Source organism: Rhizoctonia solani, chromosome 2 (assembly GCF_016906535.1).
Source record: "Rhizoctonia solani chromosome 2, complete sequence".
NCBI classification, from domain to species: Eukaryota; Fungi; Basidiomycota; class Agaricomycetes; order Cantharellales; family Ceratobasidiaceae; genus Rhizoctonia; species Rhizoctonia solani.
Window position 1 is genome coordinate 120967 of NC_057371.1, and position 25354 is coordinate 146320.

The 25354-nt window shown below is 49.5% G+C and overlaps 7 protein-coding genes across 7 annotated transcripts; 4 read left to right on the plus strand and 3 right to left on the minus strand.

The window, feature by feature from the left end:
* Nucleotides 1-599: 599 nt before the first annotated feature.
* On the minus strand, nt 600-5624 carry RhiXN_04650 (peptidase C14; the record flags this gene model as incomplete). Its single annotated transcript, XM_043324467.1, has 8 exons — nt 600-838; nt 890-2954; nt 3007-4545; nt 4594-4641; nt 4690-4828; nt 4886-5037; nt 5075-5535; nt 5594-5624. 8 exons carry the CDS (start codon nt 5622-5624, stop codon nt 600-602), a joined length of 4674 nt encoding a protein of 1557 aa, XP_043176886.1.
* A 2743-nt stretch (nt 5625-8367) lies between these two features.
* RhiXN_04651 (Peptidase family M28 protein) lies at nt 8368-11182 on the plus strand (the record flags this gene model as incomplete). The annotated part of the gene is made up of 13 exons (XM_043324468.1): nt 8368-8503; nt 8565-8663; nt 8720-8792; nt 8843-9004; nt 9055-9103; nt 9156-9233; nt 9288-9950; nt 10005-10022; nt 10075-10302; nt 10356-10501; nt 10550-10574; nt 10623-10782; nt 10836-11182. The coding sequence occupies 13 exons, from the start codon at nt 8368-8370 to the stop codon at nt 11180-11182; spliced, it is 2184 nt and encodes a 727-aa protein (XP_043176887.1).
* A 370-nt stretch (nt 11183-11552) lies between these two features.
* On the plus strand, nt 11553-14976 carry RhiXN_04652 (E3 ubiquitin-protein ligase; the record flags this gene model as incomplete). Its single annotated transcript, XM_043324469.1, has 9 exons — nt 11553-12608; nt 12658-12806; nt 12855-14152; nt 14209-14314; nt 14364-14445; nt 14496-14613; nt 14669-14715; nt 14774-14796; nt 14856-14976. The coding sequence occupies 9 exons, from the start codon at nt 11553-11555 to the stop codon at nt 14974-14976; spliced, it is 3000 nt and encodes a 999-aa protein (XP_043176888.1).
* A 200-nt stretch (nt 14977-15176) lies between these two features.
* RhiXN_04653 (uncharacterized protein) lies at nt 15177-17161 on the plus strand (the record flags this gene model as incomplete). The annotated part of the gene is made up of 3 exons (XM_043324470.1): nt 15177-15267; nt 15328-15635; nt 15686-17161. 3 exons carry the CDS (start codon nt 15177-15179, stop codon nt 17159-17161), a joined length of 1875 nt encoding a protein of 624 aa, XP_043176889.1.
* Nucleotides 17162-18873: 1712 nt separating this feature from the next.
* Nucleotides 18874-19799, plus strand: RhiXN_04654 (pathogenesis-related protein PR5K (thaumatin family); the record flags this gene model as incomplete). The annotated part of the gene is made up of 5 exons (XM_043324471.1): nt 18874-18972; nt 19031-19304; nt 19355-19503; nt 19543-19605; nt 19683-19799. The coding sequence occupies 5 exons, from the start codon at nt 18874-18876 to the stop codon at nt 19797-19799; spliced, it is 702 nt and encodes a 233-aa protein (XP_043176890.1).
* Nucleotides 19800-21600: 1801 nt separating this feature from the next.
* Nucleotides 21601-23578, minus strand: RhiXN_04655 (Transposase family tnp2; the record flags this gene model as incomplete). The annotated part of the gene is made up of 4 exons (XM_043324472.1): nt 21601-21966; nt 22020-22261; nt 22312-22625; nt 22677-23578. 4 exons carry the CDS (start codon nt 23576-23578, stop codon nt 21601-21603), a joined length of 1824 nt encoding a protein of 607 aa, XP_043176891.1.
* Nucleotides 23579-23625: 47 nt separating this feature from the next.
* RhiXN_04656 (Transposase family Tnp2 protein) lies at nt 23626-24774 on the minus strand (the record flags this gene model as incomplete). The annotated part of the gene is made up of 3 exons (XM_043324473.1): nt 23626-24221; nt 24270-24421; nt 24725-24774. 3 exons carry the CDS (start codon nt 24772-24774, stop codon nt 23626-23628), a joined length of 798 nt encoding a protein of 265 aa, XP_043176892.1.
* Nucleotides 24775-25354: the final 580 nt, after the last annotated feature.

A 25354-nucleotide genomic window follows, 5' to 3' on the forward strand; every position in this document is an offset into this window, starting at 1 on the left:
GAGTGTTGTAATTAGTATGTCAAAAAATGTGAGGTTTCACTTATCGTCCACTACTGTAAATACGAACGTTGATGGCGACCGTGTCGCCGAGGTAATGACAATCCGTAAAACACTCGATTGTTGTGGTTCGAAAGTAAAGACACTTTTCAGAGAATCCCCCCCCGGGACCTTATAAGGTCAACGGGGTTCATACATGAGTAAGCGAAATAATCCAAACGAGATTATATAGTTAGAAATCAGATACAAACGATAACGGAGATGAGGGTGGGCCGAGGTGGTAAGTCGGGTGAGCGTTGCCGACTTGATTATGTAAGGGGATCGCATATAATGGAGTTAATATACGAATATCGTGCATTCCTTACACATGATCAAAAAACAAAAGATAAGGAGTTCGTAAAAATACTAAAAATAATAGAAAAAAGAGGCGATTCCAATAGTATAATTTGTAGGGGTGTAACATACAAACACAAGTGACTTATAGATTGTCATTCAGCTTTATTAAGTTGTCTGATTTATCTCTATACTACACTGTATTCACAAAACTAACACCATCCTGGGGCTCATCCTTGCAGCACTTCATGTAGCGGTATTACACAAAGCTACGGTTGATAGCACTTGGACCAGTTATCACCTATATTCCACCCATCCATATCTAGCCGGAAGCATCCTTGATCGGCAATCATTGAGGAGTTTGGTAGAAGTTGCAGGTACGTTCGAAGGTCAGGCGGTACCCATACTAGTCGTTGACCGTGTGAGTCCACAATCCAGCCATTGTCATCCAGCAACCAGGAGTCAGGCAGGGTAACGTCAGAAGCAGAGAGAATATTGTTGTTTTGGTCTGACGGAATGCGTTAGCAAAGAAATAATCGGTGGCCCTTCAGTAACATACCTATGCTTATCATGCTGTTCCCTTGCGCTCGATTGGCGTAAGAAGAAATGTCCCAGAATCGAATGGTGCGATCCCACGAGCACGAGGCCAGGTGTGAGCCATCAGGAGAGAACTGGATGGATTGCACGTCACCAGTATGTCCCATTAGAGGACCGTGTACAGGCTTGCCGTTCTGTGAGTCCCACACGCGCACAGTACGGTCTCTAGACCCAGATGCAACATACAGACCGTTGGGTGAGAACGACACAGAAAGGACGTAGTCACCGTGGGCATCACCACTCTCGCCGCACACAACAAGCTGCTTCCCCGTCTCTGCATCCCATATTCCCACCGATTTGTCATTCGAGCCTGAAACGAGGCGCATTGCATCTAGAGAGAACTCCACCGAACGAACATAGTCCTTGTGGGCATCGATTGGGCCAACGACCGTGGTGCCGCTATGTCGATCTAGCACAACTATCTTGCCATCATCTGAGTCGCAGACAATCCGATGGCCGTCCGGAGAGATACCAACCGACCGGATTGAGAGATCTCCTTCGAAAAGTTGAGTCACTTGTTGGCCAGTATTCACATCCCATATTCGGACAGTGCGGTCAGACGATCCTGAGACAACGACCGTGCTGTCAGGTGAGAATCGTACACAGTTCACCCAATCGCCATGCCCCTTCATCGGTCCGTGCATATCTTTTCCTGTCAGTCCATCCCATATTCGCAGTGTGCTGTCATATGAACCAGACGCAATATACCGATCATCGGCTGAGTAGTCCACAGACCTAACGTCACCCTCATGGCCGCGCAGCGGTCCGAGCACCAGCTGACCCGTCGCTGTATGCCACACATGTACCGATCCATCTTCTGAGCCAGAGACAACCCGTGTGCCGCTACGCGAGTATCGGATGGAGTAGATATGCGAGGAAAGAGATGAGGCAATCGGAAGAGGATTGGGGGTATCGATATCTTGCACATTCCATATGCGTACCGTGCCGTCTGCTGAGCAAGAGAACAGACGAGTGCTGTCGGGAGAGAAGATGACCGAGTAGATGTAGCCAGCGTGTCCCTCGAGCGGCCCAAGCACCGTCTGGCCGGTACGTGTTTCATATACTCGGATTGTTTTGTCAGTTGATCCAGAGGCAATGAAAGCGCCGTTGGGCGAAAAGGCAACGCAGCATACAGCGTTGGAATGTCCTGTGAGTGGTCCTAGTACCGTCTCCCCAGTTTGCGGATCCCACACTCGGATCGTTTTATCGAGTGAGCCCGAGGCAATGTGCGAGTCAGTGGCACCGAAGCATACTGACCAGACCTCAGCAGCATGACCCTCGAATGTCATGCCAACCGGCTGGCCTGTCTGAACATCCCACACTTGCACAGTCTTATCGTCCGATCCGGATACAAGGTGCAAGCCATCGGAGGAAAACGTGACTGAGTTGACCCAACCAGTATGGCTCTTGAGCGGACTATGACTGCTGATAACTTGTCCCAATGCGCAGATGTACACATCTCCGCTTGTCAGACCACAGGCGACGTGGGACCCGTCAGGCGAGAATGCAAGCGACCGACCACCGGACACGCCATCAGCAAGCAGTTGTGTGATCACGCCTCCTTTGGCGGTGTCCCACACATATGGGGTACCACCCAAGCTAGAAAAGGCTACCTTGGACCCGTCGAGAGATATCGCAACGTGGTGAACATTTTTTGTGCGCTCTTCGACGAGACTGAGCACACTCTCGCCTGTCGTTGTATCATACACGTCGATGCTGTCTGCGGTAGGTGCCACAAGTCGTCTTCCGTCCCCAGACAGGCTAATCGATCCTAAGTTTGTGGTCGAGACCTTCCAAGTGGCTATCAGTGCGAGTTGTCGTCGATCGATCGCTGTTCCTATCGGCTGCACAAGTCCAGATGTTCTTGGCATGTATACGGCTGAGAGTGGCCGAGATCTCGGCCAGAACGGAAGCATGGAGATGTAGATGTGCGGAGTGCTTTGGGATAAAGGATGGTTCGAAAAAACCGATACGAACTGGGACGCGTCGTGAGCTAGCTCTGTGAGATGTTTGATTACGTTTCGCTCCTGTAATGAAGCTGGATCAGAGTGTCAAATCAGGACAAAGCTCGCCACATACGGTACACCATCTCTCGGCGCTCTGTATGATGTATGTCGCATAACGCATGTTCTTCGTGAGATTCATGACTTCCATCCACAGCAGCAGCCTGGATCGGAAAAAGCCACCGACAAGCCCAGTAAGGCTACTCGTGTGTTCGCCGAGACTGAGGTGGGTAGTCCAGTAGCGACACGCATATGCAAGGCCGGGTGAGATTGACTGGGTGACTCGCTGATCGAGGTCCTTGACCTGCTCGTCTAGTAAGAAGGAAGAAGCCAGTGCGCATATATTGTGCCTTGGCTTGGCAGCATCTATGAGCTTTAAACAGGATTCCGCAATTGTCGCATTGCGGGAGTTTGCCTGACAGTGATATCGACCTGATCGACCTAGGGAGAGCATGAAATCGGGAAATGATGCATGTAGGGTGGTCACGAGTCTTGTCTTTTCCGTCACGTTCAACACTGATCGAAGGGGACCTAGGAGCGCATCCACATCCTCAGTACTATCCAACCCCAGTAGGTTCGCCATAACCCCCAGTGACATTGGTTCTATCGCACATACGGCTGTTTCAAGGGCTTCTTTCATCTTTTGCTTATCCTCCTGGTTTATCTCAGATCCGCCGAAGGCTATGTCGAGGATAGTTCTATATAATTTGTCAATCATGTGTTCGTTTCCTTTTTCCATTGGAGTAGAGTCCGAATTTATTACCACACCCACGGCTCTGTTGAGGCTTTTCATTTTGTATGCGTTTTTGATGTAGCGGCAAGTAGTAGATGCATAGATGAATAACACTCCACAACGGTCGATGATACCTGTCCACTGCGAGTCCGTCAATGGAATGCCTTTTAGCTCCTCACGCATGTATAGTTCGATATCGGCCTTCACAGTGCTCGAGTCTAGGTTGTGCAAGACAAGCCGTGCCTGGTCCTGCTCGTTGGGCCTTCCTGCCATCCTTCCAGTAATTTCTCGCTCCGGGCGGCTGGATATAAGGAATCGTATGGGGAGCATATGAGCGGTGGACAGGAGTAGTTCCAATATCTGCTCGACGGCTGTCAGACTCTCGCATTCATCCAGGGCATCAATGACTACAATGAAGTCCGTCGGCAGGGACATTTTCACTTCATTCAAGGGGTCGACAATAAGCTTCTGATACTGCACGTTCAGCGCTCGAGTATGCGCATCGCGATCCACTTCCATAACCTTGGCTAACGCGCATCGGAAGGGACGCGAGAAGGCAGCAAGCTGATAAGCGATAGAGGGGATGATGTGCTTGACCTGACGACATTCTGAGATCGCCCTTGAGCAAAAGAAACTGGCCCCCAGACGGTTGGTATCTTCGAGCTCCTTGCACACGGTATATGCGATTGTCGTCTTGCCTGTTCCAGCCATTCCGTTCATCCAGCATATCCTTCCAGAGTCAGGTATATTTGCCCATTCAATCAACTCCCTGATTTGTGTCTTCCGGGTTCCCGAGGTGCAGCCTCCTCTTTGGACGTCCAAGGATTCGGCAGAGTCGTATGTCGCGGACGTGTGAGGTGACATCCTATTCAGGCGCAATTCCTTTACCAGCCATCAGACCGGGGTGTTTAAGAGCATAATTGCGCGTACCAATGTTTGTTCCTTGACCGCCTCCAGGGTACTCATGCTCGCGTTGAGCTATCCAGCATTTGTTAGGATGTTGGCGGCTATTTTGCCTTTACTTACTGTTATTTTCCGAAGATGACCGTCGATCCGGCGGTAACATTCCACTATTCCAACTGATCCTTCCAAAGCATCTATCAGCCGCCTTCCTGTCGTCCTCGCCTGCTTATCAGTCACCCTCTTCGCCTCTTCCACAATATCGCTGCGGCCTTGGTAAGCAACGCTAGCATACCGGAGGGGTGAACCTGAATATACTCACTTATAAATCCTCCTCACACTGTTTGTCATGACAAGTCCTGTCGGTTGCTCCATATGATCAGCTAGATCTTGCAGTACCTCCTTCAACCCTGCGCCTAGTTCTTCATAATCCTTGCGCTCCTTGCACGCGACCTGCTCGGGTATCAAGGCCGTCTGAGTAACGGTGTCCAATGAGAGAAGCGGACCATACCTCATATATATCGATACAGCCCTTCAGTCCGCTGATTGCCGAATTGAGTGGACCAAACGCATTAGTACTTGATTCGAGGATAGTAAGAAGCGACCTGGTTGCAGTCCAGGCGCCCGAGGGCTTTTCCAAATATATGCTGACAGGAGCAGCTGAATCTGAGTCAATATTGTGCGAGAAATCCTCGGTTGGGTCGGACACAAGTGTGGTGGACTGAAGACGCTGAAACGGAGGTGTTGGGCCTGGATAAGAACCTGCCATAGAAGGCGAGCTACTTTTATCCTCAGATCCTATGCCCAAACGTTTTTTCCACTTTTCTTTTGAGCGACTAAGCGAGTCGCCTAGGTTCATCATGAACAACATCACGCTGGGTTGTGGTTGTGTATCACTGATGCGTTCGGGCCAAAATGCATCCGTTGTGCCCATACTTTCCCACGTATCACGTGGTTTGGAACTACGGATGACTGTTGCATATGTCCAGACTACAGAGAATGCGCTGCTGCCCGCCCCTTTTTGACTTACTTTTAAAGCTCTTGTTGAGATATCTCAGCATGTGTGTACCAATTAAACATGTACAACCTTTTCTATCCGCTCCAGCTTTTGATCAAGAAACCGTTTAGCCAAGCCCAGTTCGGACATTCCCTCAGAATATTTCGATTGAAAAGGTCACTGTGACTGTAAAAATTGGCGCATTCAACCACTTGTGAATAGACTCTATACCAGGATGTATTTGCTATTTGATATAACTTGGTAGAATGTATGTGAGCTGTATCAAACATGAAAGAAATAGTTGTACGATGAATTTCGATCAGAACCGTAGTTCCAAATCGCAGTATGTACAAGGTTACCATACCGAGACTAAGTCTGCGTGTTCGGGTTAAAGTTAGGCTGAAAGGAAACTCAACATATTCTAACCCTAGGCACCAATTCTTTCTTAGTGTGATTCACGCTGAAGAAGCATGTTGAAGTTATAGTTTTCAGGTCACGTCATACTAAATAAGGGTATCCTAGAAATGACGAATGTTATACCGATGAATGCACAACATCCTGAGTGAGAAAGTAGTCTTCACGCACGACAGTGCGTTAGTTCTTCATAATTCTTGAGGATATAAGCAACTATACTGCAAGAGCGCCCAGAAGCTCGTGGTCCATCGAGGGTTGATAGCATTCTGATACCTACATAAATGTTTTGTTCTTTCGGATGTGTGTTCCCATAAAAGTATGAAGGTGGGTAGAACCATCGTCTCCAACAAGGCAGTTTGGCGGTATGAATTGTCTGCTATTCTGCGCCTCGAGCTCAAGCTTCTGTTTCTGAATCGTGTGGACAACTCTGGTATTTAGCCAAAGCTTCGCCTTGTGAACATCGCATACAGATCCAGGCTGAGAGCCTTCATTCGTAGTATCGACGTCCATTGGGGCACTCACCATCGATACGCCACGAAACCTGTATCAGTATTTTAAGTCAGCTCATGATCATGCTCATGATCATTATGAATGCAAATTGTAAATTGCATCCCGAAAACTGACTTTTACAGTACCAGTGCATTGTACAGGATTCAGGACTAGCTGAAGCTCATATTATATTACCGAACCCTTGAGCTGAGTGGTCGATAAAAGAACTTAAGAAAACCCAATGCACCCGTGGTATCAACTGTAGCTATATATATGCACTAATCGAGTGTCGTATCTTGCAAAGGTCTTTGAACGAACTAGACAAGGATATTCATAAAGCTATACGTACCATGGTAGAGACCCCGCGAGTTTAAGCTTCTTTTTTGATATGCCTAGTATTGATTTCTGCACATAAATTGATACTGATGCATGTACCAATGGTGAGTCACCGTCCTTTCCAGTGCCCAGCTGGGTTCTTCAAATATATATAGAACGTGGCTTGGCATATATGAGTTCTTCTTCCCCATGCATCCTCTATCGGAATCGTCGGGGCCTTTTTTTCTGATCCTATAAATTCTACGACTTTCAGGGGCTGAGCACTGTGGTGCGACGTAACTACTGAATGTATGGGATGCAACCGAGGCGTAAAAATACGTCTGGGGAGGATAAACGGAGGTCCCCAGACGGACGAGGCAGGACCGTCGGGGCTTCCGAGCGCTTTCACGGTGAACCCCAAAAGTGCGGAAAATCCGCATGACGTCCAGATTTTGCCAGACATCCGCACCTAAAATAGCAGAACCCGCACCTCGACGACACACAGGGGTGAGTTGAGGATGCGGATTCATGAAAAAAATGATCGGATTTTGCCAACACTCCGCATATAACGCGCGATTTTTCACGTTCAGAAAATCCGCACTTTTGGGGTCCACCGTGTTTTGGAGCTCAGCAGGTTTGAGTTTTGTTAGAGTTCGAGTCGGCACGAAGTCCCCTTGGACGAACAAGACATTCCAAATAGCTATGCCTACTCTTAAATCCGTTGAGATATTTGAAAAGATTGACTGTATTCTTATACAAATGCTACTATTTCCCTCAACTACAAGTACAACACATCCCCGAGCCTTGGGCGAAATTCAGGCATGTATTGTCCATTACCCTGCACAATCCACCAAAGTTAGTGAGCCTAACTTACTTAAGGAGCTTGAATGAGATGCAGTGAACACTCTGCTTCAGCATCCCGGCTATTTCAGGCGCACGAGTTCCATTGGGGTATGACCCAGGCAAACAATTGCACATACAATCACCAAGCGCCAGTCCCACGTGATTAACCCGTGTATGAAACGCTTAACTTTGCTCTGGGCGTCCTTGAGTCCGACGATGACCAAGTCCACGTCTGTTTGGCATACCTTTGCCAGCCTCCTGCCTTTGTTAGTAATCACTCCTTGGATAACGAGTAAAATACACTATGGTAAGATGAAAAATATTCCAATAAAACCCCTTTTTAAACATTCCGCTGCTAGAATTGCCCACCCCCGTGGTAGATTTGTAAGTAGCATTTTAATTATGATTTATGTGGAGAAATGACTCTGGCGTACCAGGATCAATCCAAGAACCGGACTTCCTCAACTGTCCGAGTTCCAGATCTTGTCACATGTTCGTGCACTTAGTGAAGATATTGGTTTTCGTACCGTTGGTACTAGAGAGCACGCGTTGGGAGATGCCTGGCTGCTGGATCAAGTTGAGAAATTGCGGGACCAATGTAAAGAGCTGTTGAGTCTCACTCCGGGACGAAGGCTTGAATGTGAGGTGTGGAGGCAGCAGGGTAGTGGAACGCACAGGCAGGTCATCCTTTTCCCATGATATCATGTGGTATACTTGACCTTTTTCTACCATACACAAGATTTGACATGATGAACAAACGAGTATATAAAAACTACGTCGACTTGACGAATATCATCGTACGAGTATCGGATGGGACCCCTGAAGGAAAGAGAAACGCTGTATTGGTAAACTCGCACCTCGATAGCACGTTGCCCAGTCCTGGTAAGTTTTGAGCGGTTCAACTGAAGCCCTCCAAAAGATTTATTAAGTGGACAATTTGTAGGTGCGGCGGACGATGCTATTTCTGTAGGTGTTATGCTGGAGTGCATTCGTGTTCTAACGGAAACCCCTGGTTGGCAACCGGTTCACTCGATCATTTTTTGTGAGTTTGAGTCCTTATCAACATAACTAGTAGGATTAAATATACTCTCGCCCCAGTATTTAATAATGCCGAAGAATCGTTGCAAGATGGTTCGCACTTGTATGCCACTCAGCATTTCACTGCGCATACGTGCGTATAATTCGCTTATATTATGACAAACCGATTGATCCCATCTGTAGTGTTCGAGCAATCATAAACCTCGAGGCGGCTGGTTCAACCGGGCCTGAATTGCTTTTTCAGGCAACCTCTGAAGAAATGATTGAAGCATACTCGCATGTACCTCGACCTTTCGGGACGGTATTAGCGAACGATGTGTTCAGCTCGGGGGTTATCATGTCCGAGTAGGCATCCAGATGAACGAAAAGAAGGACTCTACTAATTTATTCGGCAGCACTGACTTCAGGCAATTTCAGGAATATCAGAACCTAACCGGTCTAGATGTGAGTAGTATCGGTTAATCTCAGGGCCATGTATGCTGATAGGTACCTCAAGATGGCAATTGTGGGAAATTCATACTTGTATCACACTCGAAGAGATACCGTGGAGAACATTGAACCTGGCGTAGCACAGGTAAGCTAAAGGTCTTGGGCTATGGCGAGCGAGAGCTGATGATTGGCTGGTTAGCACATGGCTGAGAACACTCTTGCACTCTTGACCTATTTATCATCGTCAGCATCACCCTTACCGACGTTGCGAAGTTACAGCCCTCCAAAGACAGCTTATTTCTCCCTCCTCTCTCGATACTTCTTTTCATACCATTTCTCAACAGCCCAGCGACTGTACACTGCGACCTTCCTCCTATCTCTCCCCCTTTTCCGTTTGTCTCGCCTACACGCTCAATCAGTAGTGGGAGTACCGGTTTCGCTAATATTTGGCCTGGTTTCGGCGAATGTCTTTGCTGCATTAATGTCATCTATGGGTCAGGGCATGAAATGGTTCGCCAACGAACAATTTTGCCTTGTACTTTATACCCCTTCAGCATTGCTGGGTGTCTTGGTCTTTCAGGTATTCCTCAACTCGCGTGCTTCGGGCCAAGACCTAGAACGACTTTCCTATCGCTCCGTCCACCTCTTTTTTAGCGCTGGGGCTTGGGCCGTACAAAGTCTCGGCATCGGAAGTGCTGGACTACTGTGGTTTGTGAGTTTATTCACAGGAGCAGGAATTGCTGTAGACTGGGTCTGGGGAGATGCCGAGGTGCCAGTGGCATCCTATGTGTTGGGAAGCTTTGGTCCACTTGTTCTTGGAACCGAGGTGGCGACCTCATTGACTGATATTTTTGTTCCCTTGGTGAGTACTGCGTGTTGCCGTACCCACACATTTCTGACTATATGGCCAACAAAGACGGGACGTATGGGCTCTGTGAGTGCCCCGAAACCTTGTGGTGTGCTTGTCAATTAACGTCTTGCCCCAGCTTCCTCCCGTCGACAATATTATCGCGTCGCTCACTACCGTTGCCGCCTTCTACGCTTTCCCGCTTGTTCTGCCTCTTTCCCACCGGTTCGGCGCGCGTGCATTGAAAATATTTACTCTCTCAGTCGCAGGATGGTCTGTGTTAATGTGCATCATATTCTCACTGCCTTGGATCACCCCATTCGATAGAACGCACCAGAAGCGGTTCTTTGGTATGCACGTTGAAAACGTACGGCTCTTTATATTTATAATTAGGGTTGAGACTGACATTTACTTGGTCAGATTACTTCTGGGGAATATACGCTTCAACTGGGCGCTGCTGACGCGGCACCTGGGTTTGAAGCCCTGGTGAACAAGTTGGCAGCGGAATTTGGGGCTCCCGGGGCAAAGCCGACTCTGAATGTGATGGATGATTGGAATCCGGATTGGTAGGTGTTGGTGTTTAATCTGGTCGAGCCCACTTACACGACCACTAGGGATGTGCTGTATCCGTTTTCGCAAGTAAGTATCCCTAATTCGAGTCGTGGAACGCGACTAAGATTTATCTAGTTTGTGACGTCGTACAAGGTGGCAGCGCCTCGGCCTCAAGGATACGAGTCCAGCTGGGAAAAGATTTTCACGGTCAAGGCATATGATGATATACTTGATTTCGCGACTGGGACACGCAAACTGACACTGAAAATCTCGCACCCGGGTCTCATCTGGACAGGTATGTACGCGTTGTTGGGGGTCTGATTGGGAGATACTAAATGCGCGGTACAGTGATCGCGTTCGACGCATGGGTGGTGAGCTGGTCCCTGGATTCTCCACCACCGTATGGGGAAGCCCGACACCACATCAAAGAGGCATCGTATTATGGGACGAACGAATGGTCGATCAAGTTGGAGATCAAGGTTCCCGGGCTGGGCGCAGGCCAATTTACGCACGAACCGTTGAAGATCAATTTTGTGGGGATTGAGGAAAAGGCCATGTGGCCAGGGAAGAAGAATGATCGAGCGGGACCGGCGATGGAGGTGTTTGAGCGAATGGATCAGTGGTTTGAAGAAAAGCGGGGTGGGGTGGATGACGTGATGCTGCTGGGGTGTGTTGCGGGTATGGCAGTGATATAAAAAAACCTGAGGCGTAAACTTCCTTGAGAGCGAGAATGTGGTAAATGTAGATGTAGAAATGTAGAAATATATATGATAGAAGGCCAAGTAATGATGACGCAGTCAGAAGATGAGCACGTGCCAGGGCGCGCTTATGGGTTCCTCAGAGCCTGGGCAGTGTTCGTGCGGTGAGAGACATCACAACGAGGCGGCCGCGTGGAGCCGGAGATATAGTGAACGATTGACGGTGTGATATAGCTGGAGACGACGTCGATAGTGTGGGCTGTGCTGAGACTGCTGGATGGCTCAGAACCCAATTGGATCTACTAGTGCTAGTTTTTTCTCGCGCTTTGGAAACGCAACGACTAGTAGTACAGTCAGCCCAGCTACGATGGACGAGAGGATCGAACCAACGAATAAACCGAAACGAAAGCCGAGCTCCAGGCGAGTTCTGAGCGATCAGACTTGCACTGCAATCAACAATACGAGCAATCCCCCTGTCTTACACCATGCACCCACCGGCCCTCCTGTGGCTGGTCACAAGTCGTTTGAACCCTCCCGCCCTGCTCCTCGTCCTCCTCAGCGCTCACTCTCTACAACCCAAGGTCTACGCGGTCTGGCACAGAGAAACATGTCTACCTCTTCTGTCTCTATCAATCCAACTTCCGCTCCCTCTGCCCCCGCTCTCCGACGACGCCAGTCTGTATCTACTCATACCCCCGCCTCAAAGTCTGTCGACAATTTTAATAATCACATTATTTATTCCAAGTCCCCTCCACCAGCTGCTTATACACGACCGCTCTCTCCTCGTCAGCTTGGAAAACTACCTGCAAACGGGTCTATGCCTCAACTCGTACCCAATCACACTGGCAACGTTAACCCACTCCCTCGACCCCCAAATTTTATCAGACCCACCGCTGCTACCCCTGCACCACGTCCGACGCATCCACCACCTCCAACTCCCAAGCCACAACCTGCGCCAACCGCACCGAGAAGTAGCAGCGACAGTAGCATCCAGGCAAAGAACTGGAATCCATATCGCCCCACCTCACCCGACTCGAAACGACATCGTCCGACAAAGATGGGCGATCCCGGTCCATCATCCTCTAAAGTCGAGCCACCGACAAAGACCGCACCTGCACCTGCCCCTACCCCTGCTACGTCCACCGCTTCTTCCACCCACCAACCGCGCCCTTCCACAGAAGACGTGACAATGAACCTGGCCCGGATGATACTTACCCCACCCCACACCCAACGAATGGTCACCTACCCCGGCACATCCCAATACTCGGCTGGCGGGCCGAGCGCTTGTGGACTTACGAGTCTGAATGCCGTAAGGTGCGTTTTGCACCTCGAGCAAACCATTCGCGTCGGAGGAGGTCAGGTCGGAAGTGGAGGCGTGGGGTTGAGCATCCTTGGCACAATGACCAAGCTCGAGTTTGTAAAGGTGCGTGTCGCTGAGTAATCGTTGTTCCAGAGCCTCACTACTTGCATAGGATGTCATGGGCATAGCCCCCCATTGGAAGAGCAGCGAGCATTTGGAGGTCGAGGATATACTCGGTCTGCCGTTGTTCACGCGCAGCTTGACTTGTATAGGAACTGAACAACGATTGACGAATAGACGAAATTTTAAAGAAATCCTCAGGTCAGTCGAGTACCTACATGTATCCGACAATCAGTTGACATTTCACAGTGTCCTACAAACCACCCGGACAAACCACTCTGCCGCCGCAGGGGTGTTGATCACCCGTCCTCCTGAAATAATCAGTATTATGCATTTCCCTGCCTCTCTGCCCGCCCCCACACCTGCCACATTCTCCTCAGTCCAATCTACACCCCAACCTTCTCCATCTAGCATATTCGCGATTTTTGATTCCCATACACGACCCACCCACCCAACCGGCTCGGCATTCATCGTGAGTGCCTCGATCGACCAGACCGCCCGGTACCTGGAAAAGCTCTTTGCGGTGGACCCTGATGTCCTCAACGATGGTGGAGCTCTGCTTGGCGCCTTTGACGCCCACTTTGTCGTTCCTAGCGATACCCCTCCGAATGTCTCGAACCCCGGGGCAGCACTCTCGATTCGCCCGACCGATCCGGACGTGTACGCTGCGAATCTGGGTATGCTCAGTGCTCAGATGGAGTTACGCGCCGCGCGTCAGCGGGCACAGAGAGAGGTAGAGATGGTGATGGAGCAATTGAGGCGGAGCGAGAACGCGTATGTCCGGGAGCGGAGATTGCGAGAGAGCCGGGATGCGAGAGTGAGAGAGTTGGAGACTCGTTTGCACGATATCGAAAGAGCAAGGAGGCAGCGCAGGGAGGAGCGGCGAGAACGGGACAAGTCTAAAAGGGGATCTGCGAGAGCTTCGATGGCTGCGAGCCCTGTCGAGAAGGAAGAAGATCCACTGCAGACCATGGTCAAGGGCGAAGCTCCGGTCGAGGCCGATGAAAGCAACGAACCCGAGATCAAGGTGGAGCCGTTGCAGGTGTTTACCGCAGAAGTGCAGGGCTCGTTGTTTGACGAGCCCGAGGCTGTCGAGGACAAGGAGGAAGCTCAGGTCGGATTGGAGAAACATGCAGACGAGTTGGATATCGCGAGCGTCGCTCAGCTCATTGAGGCTGCCAAACCGGACCCGCCAGCTCCTCGACTCAGCACGGGAGGGGCCATCGGGTTTCTAGCCTCCATCGCAAGTCGAAGTATCCCATTCTGGGGCACCTCACACCAACCGGACCCAGCTTCGATCCCAACGCCAGCCACACCCAACGCACCCCCTCTTCCCAACCCGGACCTTGCAGCCCCCGAAATCACTTTCCATTGCGACATTTGCCAGGACACCGAGCCCGAGGTGGACGTTGCGATTGTCGAAGGATGCGGGCATCGATTCGGGCGAGAGTGTTTGAAGGGATTCGTTAGCTCCAAGTTGGCAGATGGCAAGTTCCCGATCGTGTGTCCGACGTGTGCCACTGGGGAAGCGGGAGGAACGATTGGTGGTGCGTGCCTAGCTCAATAACCCCTGGTCTATTTTTAATCCAATCCCCTTTTCTAGTTGTTTCGAGCTGGCTCGCCGAGTCGGTTGGGATTAGTCAGAGCGAATACGAGCGGTGGACGCAGTTCGAGTTGGCGGCGTACTCGTTTGCGATCGAGTGTACTCAGTATGTTGATTTTTAGTCACCGTTGAAGTCGAGCTGATTCGTGTTCTAGATGCAACCGAAGCTACATGGTTTCGCGGGAAGATTACAATGACCCTGCCTCCAAGTCGTTTACCTGCGCAATGCCCGACTGTGTAAGTATCAACGTTTGAGCACAAGGTTCAGTGAGTTGACGGCAGCTCAGGACCACACATGGTGCAAGTCTTGCTCGACCACAATAGATAAAGACAAGCCGCACACATGCGATGGAAGTGCCGAGTTGACTCGGCTGATGGAGCGTGAGGGCTGGAAGAAATGTCCAGGTAGGTTATAGGGACGGTTTAAATTCAGAAACGGGCCGTTGACCGTTTTTCAAAGGCTGTCAGGCGCCAATTGAGAAGAGCGAAGGGTGCAACCATATGACTGTGAGTGTGTATGCATGTTGTTTGAAATGCAAAGAGTCTGACCCTTGGTCCTTGGCAGTGCACAACGCCCGCATGCAATACGTAAGTTCTTGGTTCCAATCAACCTCAGGGTGAGGCTGACCTTGTGTGCGCGTTCTCAGGCACTTTTGCTATGTGTGTGGGGGAAAGGTGATTCAATCGGTGATTAGGAACGAGATCAACGAGGCTATCATGCAGCATTTCTCCAACTGCAAATTGTTTGACGTGCCTGACGAGGAGTAACGACGGCTGTAACGAATAATGTACACTGAAGATGTAACGATTTAGTAATAATTGGTGGCTATGCAAGGACCGACCCTAATCAAAAGTGCTTCTGTTGTTCTTGCGTGTTTCAAGTCTCGTCCTCGACTGGTTTCTCGTCTCTCTCTCGTCTGTAATCCCCCCGTCACTCGTTATTGTTTCGATCGTTAAAGGACTGTACCATGCGCCGTAATCAGCACAAACGCCTGGGAAAGAGGCAAAACCAGTTTATTCCTACGTGGACTGGACAAGTGGTGGAACCGACGAGTGCTCGTGAGTGCAACGTATTTTCCCCGTTTTTTCTCCGCATTTTTAACGGCACTTTGAACACAGTGCTGCCCCCCGTCGCCACGACCCCTGATGCGAATGCTCAGCCTACAACGTCCCAGGTGTTGCCGGTTCCGAATCTGCCGACTTCGAATGTTCAGGTCCCCCCGGTTCTTCCAACCACAACGACTTCGGCCTCGCCTTTGACCTCGAGCACCCAGGTTCAGGTCACACAGACAACTCCGGCAACCACCCAGACCCAGACCCAGCCCCAGGTTCCGGTCCCTACGGTGTCGACGACAACCGAATCGACAGCTTCGTCTACCAGTCTGTCGACCTCTTCGTCTGCCGTGTCGACCACGAGCACTTTGCTGGTTAGTATTTTCCTTTGACGACCAACACGTTGGCTTATTTCTTAAAATAGAGCACTTTGACAACTTCCACTTCTTCCACTTCTGAGCAAGTTCTGGTTCCCACTTCGACGACAGCAGCAGCACCTACCACGAGGGCTGCTGCTACCACTACCACACCACGTGCACTCCCCTCGACTTCTCTCGTTAGCACCACGAGCTCATTTACCAATTCGAACGGTGTTGTGGTTCAAACTGTCGTCGTTGTTACTGCCATTGCAACTCCGACCCCCACCGCCAGCGATACCCCCAAGGAGAACAGCAATGCTGGGACGATCGTTGGGGCCATTGCCGGAGGATTCGTTGGCCTGATCTGCCTTGTTGCTTTTGTCTCTTGGATCATTCGTCAACACCAAAAGCGTAGGCAAGGAAATCACGACGACTTTGACCGCCAGTCGTATCTGCGCAACAGCCAAATGATTCCTGACGATATGACTTATGACCATCCCGTCAGGGGTACTCAAGCCGCCATGGCCCTGGCAAGGAACAACACAAACGTTGGTCCCCGCCCACCCACGATGATTGAGCGCAAGAATACCTACTTTGGTCACTCTCAAGCCCCGCCGTCGTTTGCCCCTGGTCAGGTTATTTCCTTTGAACCTGGTCAAATTGTCTCTGGCCCTGCTTCCGCTATCGATCCTGCCTACCCCAGCCCTGTTGCATTTTCTGGCTATACCCCTCCTGACCAGCACCATGAAACCGAGCTTGTTCGCCGCCCGAGTGGTGCTCAGTTGCTCAACCGTGCCCCCACCACTGGAGGAATGTACGACAATGGTCCCTATTCCCACACGCCCTCTCCAGTAGGCTATGGTCCCGAGTCGTATGGCATGCATTCGCCCGACAACTATAGCTACGGACACGACGGATACACATACCCTATGCATCCTGGCCCCGTTGACCATCGTGGCATGATTCAAAGCGTTACACCGTTCCAGGCTCAACAATACGCTGAAATCACTCGTCAACTTGAAGGTGGTTACGAAGACGACTCGTTCCACCCTATGTCCCCGGTCGGAGGCTCGGCATCGCCCATTGGTCAGGCTATGGGCGGGCTTGACATTGATAGCCCGACAACAGGTTCTCCCAGCCCACTTGACGAGACACATTTGCCGAATCCCTTTGACGAACCACCTCCTTCGTTCCACCAGCGAATTGATTCGACGCCACCCGCACTTCCTCCTATCGAGAGCCTCAGCCGTACCGGGACCCCGATTGATCCGAACCCGCAACACGCTCACTGGAGTTATGATGCCAAGTCTGCCCACGAGGGTCACCGTCTTAGTGTAGCCGGCATGTTGATGCCTGAACCTCCCACCCCGCCTCCGGCTGCCATCCTTCGTGACGACCATTCTGCCCAAGTTGCTCCCTCGGCGCCTGCCCCTGCCTTGGCTCCCGTCGCCGCCGCCGCACCCGCAAACAGAGCTGCTGCTGCACCTGCCAACCGTCCAGTTAGCGTGTTTGATGCCGATGATGCCTATGGAGGAATGTGAGCTGCGCCAGAGCTTGTTTCTTACCTTTCTTGATTTCGTCTCTTGATTTTACGACCGAGTGCGTGGCGCCCGTATTTTTTTTTTTTCAACGGGCGCCGGCCTCAGTTGGTTGACATCCATCATCGCCCACTCTTTAACGCTTACCATTTCCGATTCACCTATGCCGGCAAGTCAGGCTCGCTATACCATTTGTTTATAACCTTCTGTGAATAAGTGTGATTTTTGATGTGTTTTATATTACTTGTGCGTGTGAACCTGTGTTTTGTACAATAGGGCCACGGATGGTACATCTTGGGTAATGAGATCCTTTGGTTTTCTGTTCGTTGTTAATGTCATGGATGTGTGATCCCAGGTCGCGCTTTTGTCTTTACCAGAAGGGCTATGTCAATCTGAGTCGGTACGTCTTAACCGGGCCTAGTTTAGAGGAAAAGGCTGCCTCCAATGTCATCCCCAATTCAAGATTTACGAGCTTTGATCTGCGTGCGGGCCATGGCTACAGAAGCTTTGGTCGAGGGGTGAGTACGCTATATGGTACTCGCCGAATTGAGTCCAAGTACATCTCCACTCACTGTAGTGTGATAAGATCCTGAAAATCAGTACATCAGTAAAAGATTCCTTTTTTCAGTAGGATATTGCCTGACAATTACAATGTTAGTATGCCTCCCTCAGCATGAATCAGACTATGGAAGAAATGATACCTAAAATCAGTATGCATTGATCTTGATTTCAGGCCAATTCTCACTTAAACACACGCACTGATTTTCAGCATTATAACCTTGTACAGTGACTAGAGTCCTAGAATCTTAAATTTTCGTTAGTAGGCAGCCCAGTCTTGAACTCGCCCTCCATTACCTACGCGTATCTTTTAGCAACAAATATCAGACGATACACATGCCAGTAGACTTGCCTGCTCTCAGCGCGCTCCCACTTTGCTAACCTGAAAGTGGTTACATGCTGTCCGGGACAAATAAACCACTGTGGTGTGATAAGATCCTGAAAATCAGTACATCAGTAAAAGATTTCTTTTTCAGTAGGAGATGGTCTGAAAATTACAATGTTAGTATGCCTCTCTCAGCATGAATCAGACTATGGAAGAATCAATACCTAAAATCAGTATGTATTGATGTTGACTTCAGCTCAATTCTCACTCAAACCCGCGCACTGATTTTCAGCATTATAACCTTGTACAGTGAACTATCCTGTGAGCGATTATCTCCCTGGCCTTATAACCCAACCCATTTTTTCTCCCTCGTATCTCGTTCCTATAGTCTTGCCTTTGTGCAATAGTGATCATTTTATGAGAGAAATGGGATATATTAACCGAGGCCCAGCTAACACCCATTAACACCAACTCCGGTGCCACAGGTCTCCAAGTAGTATCCCATACGCATATATATAGTACTGCTGCACATGAGGCGATCCGAATATGCCTTCAACATCATAGTTTAATTGGTTTTATCATAGCGATCTAGGCTTTCCTTGAGGAACGAACGGGGTACACCTGTATTGGACAGCTGGCAAGTTTCCCGCTCAGGTTGGACCCTACCAGTTGTTGGTTGACATCATGATCATTCCCACGGCTACGTATACGGGTTTTATCCTTGCAATTCGTCACATACCCGCGCAAGTACCCACCACTGATAAACTGCTTTATTTCCTCGATAGTCTGTTCTTCGTACTTACCGCTTCCTAGCTTCCTAATCCTTTCTACCATGATAAAGGCTATTCTTCTCGCTGTAGCAAGTACCGTGGCCGGTCGTACCTTCACCGTTCAGAACTCTTGTTCATTCACGGTATGGCCTGCTATCTTTGTAAGCCTTTATGTTCTACTCGCCTTTGGGTCTATTCAACCCCTTTCTTTTAACTTAGACCGACCTAAATGCGGGCTCCTCTGCCCTTTCAACTAAAACCGGCTGGGAGGCACCAGGAGGCTCAGAATTCTCTTTCACGGTTCCCGAAAACTGGAAGTCTGGACGTATTTGGGCTCGCACTGGATGTGATTTTACAAACAGCGAAGGGATCGGGTCCTGCGTTACTGGTGGTTGCCTGGGTGGTTTACAATGCGATGCGAATGTAGTCGCTCACCCACCGGTTACCTATGCCGAATTTACGCTAAATAATAACGGACAAGACCATTACGATGGTAGGCAGTTCTACTTATGGACACTTGCTCTTATGAACCTAGAAACGTAGTGAGTTTGGTTGGCGGGTTTAACTTGCCGATACGTATTTCCAATACTGCTGGTTGCGGTTATGCCGAATGTACCGTGAACCTCAACGAGCATTGCCCAGAACCCCTAAAAGTACCAATAGATCCAAATGGCACAGTTGCAGCATGCAAGGTGAGGGTCTTAACATTGCTTTCACTGTGCCCCCCCTAGGTCCGGAACTCCCGGAGGTTGGGTGCGGAACGTGCCAGTTCCGGGGTTAGAGACCGGGCAAAGGTACGGAACGAATGTCATCGTTCCGCACCCAGGCTCACCTCTTTGCCGTGTTCCGCGCCCATGTTCCGGACTTACAGGTGAGTTCCGCACCTTTGCCTCGGAGAGTTGGTATCACGGCCGTTCCACACCCTGTTCCGCACCCACTCCCGTTCCGCACCCTTGCACCGATTTGCCCGAGCTCTGCATGTACATAGTAGTTTTTCGTGTTGTTCCGCACCTTTTCCTGGGTTCACTTGCCTGCTTTTTTTCGGCCATTGTTGTTGTCTGTAGGCACTGTCCCACTGAATATATGAAGTTCGCAATGAAGGGTGTTACTGAGGAGTTAATATATATAGAGGTGCGCCACGACCTGTGTACGGATCCGATACATTGTAAGTGAAGACAAATGGGAATACCTGCTTGACGGGGCAGGGGAACGCCCAATGGACACAAAGCCAATTGAATCTCGCGTGTCCTAAAGGAGCGAATATCGACAGGGGTCAAAAGGGGCATTGAGCTAGGGTGATTAGGCGTGCACAGGTCGGTCGGGAGCTCTTGGTGGCGTTGTCCGTTGAACAGGTGTTGGCGGCGACCCAGTCCGTAGATGAGGCCCGCATCACTGCCCCTCGCATGTACCGCAAAAAGAGTTCCTGATAGCCGTAACGAGGCGTCAGATTGACGGCTCCGCAACACGCAGGTGGTTGTAAGGTGCCCAGTTCCAATGGCGCGGTCAACCGAGGCACGGCAATATTAGTGGGTATTGATCTCCAGGTATAGGCGACAACCGGAACTTACCCAAAATTATGCACAGTGCACGATGGCGTAAAGCAAATCCAATCCCCCTGCTTAAAGGTGGGACCGGGAGACGGGGGATTTGTCGAAATCATAAAGCCAGGGGTCGTATCGATTGAGCCGAGGGAGGGGTTGTGCACTCAAACGGTAGTGATTGGCGGGTAGACGGAGGAGTTCGTTCGAGTTGATAATGTTCGAGAGAAGGCCTGCGTACAAATGCGTGGTGATTAGGGTTGATATACATGCGCTCAACGAGTCCCAGGCCAATTGCGAATCCGCACAAGCTCATGGTAGAACTTAGGAGATGCACCGTCGTAAAAGGTAGTATGTCTTCTTCAAGCACAGAGGCTATCGAGATAGAGGTTGGGCCGGCAAGTCTAAGGGCACGGCAAGCCTAAGACGAATGTAAGTGCGAGGGAAAGAGTGTAAGGATGGTATATACCTTGTGGGTTCGTAGTACACACCAAATAGAGGATTCCTTGACCGGCAAGGGGACCACTGAGTTGTTCGTGAAGTGACCAGGCCTAGGGGTTATAAGCAAAAGAACGAACATTGCACCGAGAATCGTGCTTACCGAACTGGGAAGCACAATAATGTTTACCACGAATATGAAATATATGGTGTATAACGTCCCGGAACCTCGTACTGACGAGTGCAGGACGTCATTCGTATGAGTTCCACAAAAATTTCCAAAGATTCTGGATAAACAACCAAAACCCAACCTAGAACGTGCCCAACCAACACAAGCCAACTAAGTTGGTGTGTTGGCCAGCGTGATCGTAGGCGGACTGACAGGCTCTTATCAGAGCGGCCAGCCACATCGTTGCAGCCCTGCACGTTTGATATTAATAATGTCAGCGTTACAAACACCATCGGTAGGTCCGCCGAGCTGGCCCACCAAGACGCGAAACCGGGAGTAACCGGAGCGAATGGCGGCAAGCAGTACCAGCATTGCTACGTCAGTTGCATACATGGTAGTCCAGAGTTGGACCACACATGTATGATAGCGAAATAAAATAAAACAAAAAGGAGCAATGTGCGCGGCAGGGGGATGTGGACAAGGATGTCGGGACGGTGGTTCTGTTGTTGACGTCTGGGGAAGATCCTCAGATCCTCAAGTGCGGTACAGGCACTGGACAAACATGGTCAGGTGACCGCATTATTTGAAATAAAGCGAACATAACATTGAGTCCGACACGGGATGGAATAATGATACAAACGCGATTAATCTATAAACTCGGGGTAGGCAAACGTATTATCGGCACTGCGATCCACTATCCACCATACATTACCATCTTTTATGCGCCCAACTGAGCACTGTATGGTCTGTACATCAACAACTTCGCCCGAGCCCAGTTTCCCCTTGTACCATATGACCTTGTATTCGTCGGTTTCGTCTATTTCAACTGGCACTTCGTAAAGTTGTGCCAGAAGCAAGTGTCGCTTCTTTGTTCGGTGAGGGTTAATGTTGCGAGTACTGGGGGGGATGGTAAGAACAAATATATGCTGAAGCTTGCCGTATTGGCTTTCTTCCTCAAATCGAGGGGCTGCATTGATGTTGTTGGCATCTTGATCTACCATAAGTTGATACTGAGGAATCAAAAATGAGTAAACTGCAAAGGTCTGAGTTAGTATTTACTCACACGGACAAAAGCAGCATCCCTTCCATCGGGCCGCAACTTATGGAAACCACGGGCATGTACTTCATCCCCTCCGTTCCCTATTCGCAATCGCCCCCATTGCTCGAGTTCTTCAGGAATAATTGCTTCGGCTTCAGAGGAAAGTATTTCGAAGCAAGTTGTGAGATAACGAATGATTTGCCGCCGTAGCTGTTGGTCTACACGGAGGTGCTTTGAGTGCAGGCTTAACAGAAACACAAGCGGATCTATCCCGAGGAATTAGTAGAGCAAAGACCACATAATAGACAAAACTTACAGCCTCGGACAAGAGTTGCGCCATCAGACTCCTCTGGTCGCCTTCTCCTAGTGAATGGCTCTTTGTCAATGAGTCGGTGTTTCCGTAGAATAATTTGCAAGCGGGCTCGGTTAAGTACACGCTCATCAATGTTAGCATATGGATACCGCCGACTTTTGACCGAATTAATGATGAAGCTGCAGAATTGCTCCATGGGATAAGCCCAGTAACACCATATAGGTCCCATGTACTCGATTGAATCAGCAATGTGAAGGAGATAATGAACATTGACGGGACAAGTCTGAAGCCTATCCTCATCAAACTGGTAATATATCCTGTAGTTGATCAATATTCAATTTGGTTGAGATAAATAGAGTATTGCTTACTGTTCATACTCCTCTACCCATTCGGCGAAACCTTGTCGAATTTCTGGAGTCTTGTCACGCGGTAGATCGAATGAGACAACAAGACTAAGGAGTTTGACAAGGCGAACAAAATGCCGGTAATAACGTTGATCAGAGAACCTCTTGCGTAGAAGCGAGGGAGCCAGTTGTGTCGTAAAAACATTCCAAGTCTCAGCAATGAAGTAGGAGCGTTTTCGGGGATCAGGGACAGCGCAGCCAAAGGACGTTGGCATTGTTTGCCGAGATGGGATACAAGCTTCACAGAGGGCGCCCCAGACGTCCTTCTTCAGTTCATAATCTTCAAGTCCGCCATCCAAATCATTGAAATCCCCAGTCCATAGGTCAATTAGTTGCGGAAGAAGGTTTTGCCAAATCATATGCATAAGATCGACAGGGAAGGAGCGTGGGATGGAGATGGAGGGTACACGAGCAAAGAGTGTGACACCCTTGACACCTGATTTGGTTGCTAGTTGTTTGCGTTCCGCTTCATTTTTTGCCTTGAGAACTTTGAGACCGGTTTTGATAGTGTCGTCATGTTCACGGAGTGGGAGGTTTAATGGGTCCATTCGAAATCCATTGGGCTGGTGTAAGGGACAATAGCGGTGGAATCCACCACCTGATGTTGGACCAGGTACAGTTGGCATAAGACAAAATCGGCAAGGGAAGCAACCATTGTGCCCAATAAACTCCAAGACTTTGGTAAGCGCTGGGATATCGCCAAATATGGTCAAAGGATGTGCACGTAGCAAAAATAGCTTGCGTTGATTGACATCAACAGCTGCCACTCCACGTGCTAGCTCTCGGAGCTCGTTGATCAGGGGCTGAAGAAATGAATTGATATCGTTGGGGCATTGTGGACCAGGAATGACACCAACACAGATCATGTTCTCAACACATATGCGCTCCTCTGGTGGTAAATTGTAATTAATAATTAGGATAGGCCAACAGGTGTTGGTTCGGCGTTTGAAGGGGCAAGCACCGTCCAGAGTAATTCCAAGTGCAACCTCGTGCTCCTCTTGAAAGTATCTATACGGCATTGGCTTGCCGTCAATCGTGACAAAGAGGTTGCATAGCTCAAGATAGCGAAGAGAGTCGAAATATCAGCCATTGTTCCCTTGTTGTTGGAATAGGTATGTCGATGGCGCATCTTCTCCGCAGTAATGGGACAGGCAAATAATGCACGAAGTTGGGGAATGAGGGGGATGGTGGTAAAAATGTTCCAAGGTTTGCCTGATGAATCCAAACGACCTTCATGGCAGACTGGACAGGTTGTCATATCCCCAAGGTACCCAATAAAGGCTACGCAAGAATTGACACAGCAGTGGTGACGCTTTGGAGTGAATCCAGAAAGAGTACGAGCAAGGGAGCGGAGGCGCTTAATTGAGGGAATCCGGGCTCCTTGCGCACTATCAATGGGTTGATAACAACGAATCAATTCAGCAAATAGCTCTTCAGTTGGCTTATATCTAACATAAAGGTCAAACGAAGAGAGGTTATGAATATCCTCCACTTCAAGTAAAGTGTGCGCTAGACCAACGTTAGTAAGTTGGGGGTGAAATGCGTGAATATACATACCTTCAACCACTGCCTCAACAATATCCTCTGCATCCATAACATCCTCTGCTGAGAGTCCGTATGTCAATAGGTCAAAGCCGCCAAGGTGGTCATGAAGTGTTTCAATGCTGATGTCATCAAGTTTGTCAGGTCTGTTGGTTTCGGGCTGAGTACTAGGCGTGTTATGAGAATCAGGCTTGCTGTCCGGCCTTTCATTAAAGTGTCGGTGGTGCAAGATCTCCTGCCACACATCCGGGTCTGTTGGTGGTAGGTCTTCCTCCAAGTCAAAATTATCAAAATTAAAGTGGTTTGAATAGGACGAAGGAGTAGGGGAAGGGAATCAATCCATGTTGGAGTTTTGGGAATTTTGTCGAGTAATTGCAGCTTGAATTGAGGTGCGGCGAATCATTTCTTGTGCTTTGCTAAAAAAAAATCAACCTTACTATACCTAATGCCATTATGCACTATGGGCTTACCGTAGTTTCTGTCCAGAGTTCCTTCGCTGAACTGGTTGCTGAGCAGGCATCTTGATTATGGATCGCCTCATGTGTTCCCTGCATACACGTGCAGTGTAGACTCCACCACAACCGCATTTACAGGGGTATTTTCTTTCAGGCATTGGGATGCGTCGAAAACTGTACAAGTGCTAAGCGCCGTGATCTACGGTCACGTGGTCGCGCCGTAGATCACTGTGCAGCGCGCTCTCATTTCGATCCCGCCTTCCTCCCGACCACCACAGTCCTTGCTGTCCCACCTCCCCAGCTGCATAAAAGGTACCTAGAGACCTCTAACTCAACTGGAATTGCTGCCTATGTATTAATGGATGCCAGGGCAAGCTCAGCGCGTTTGCACAAAAAAAAACAAAAAAGTTCGAATTTATTCATACAGCCACTTGGGTAAGTATTCCATGGTTTCCGTGTGCTTTCAGGTTGGGGTGCTCATCGTTTTATTATCCTGTAGCTTCCTAGTGTGTTTCCAGAGTGTTAAAGGTGAGACGAACAATCCGATGTAAAAACCTGGATTATGCTAATTTCTTTTCTTCCCCTTATCCTACTGGAACCATTTCTAGCACGAGGTATGTGATTTGAAGTTATACACTATTAAAA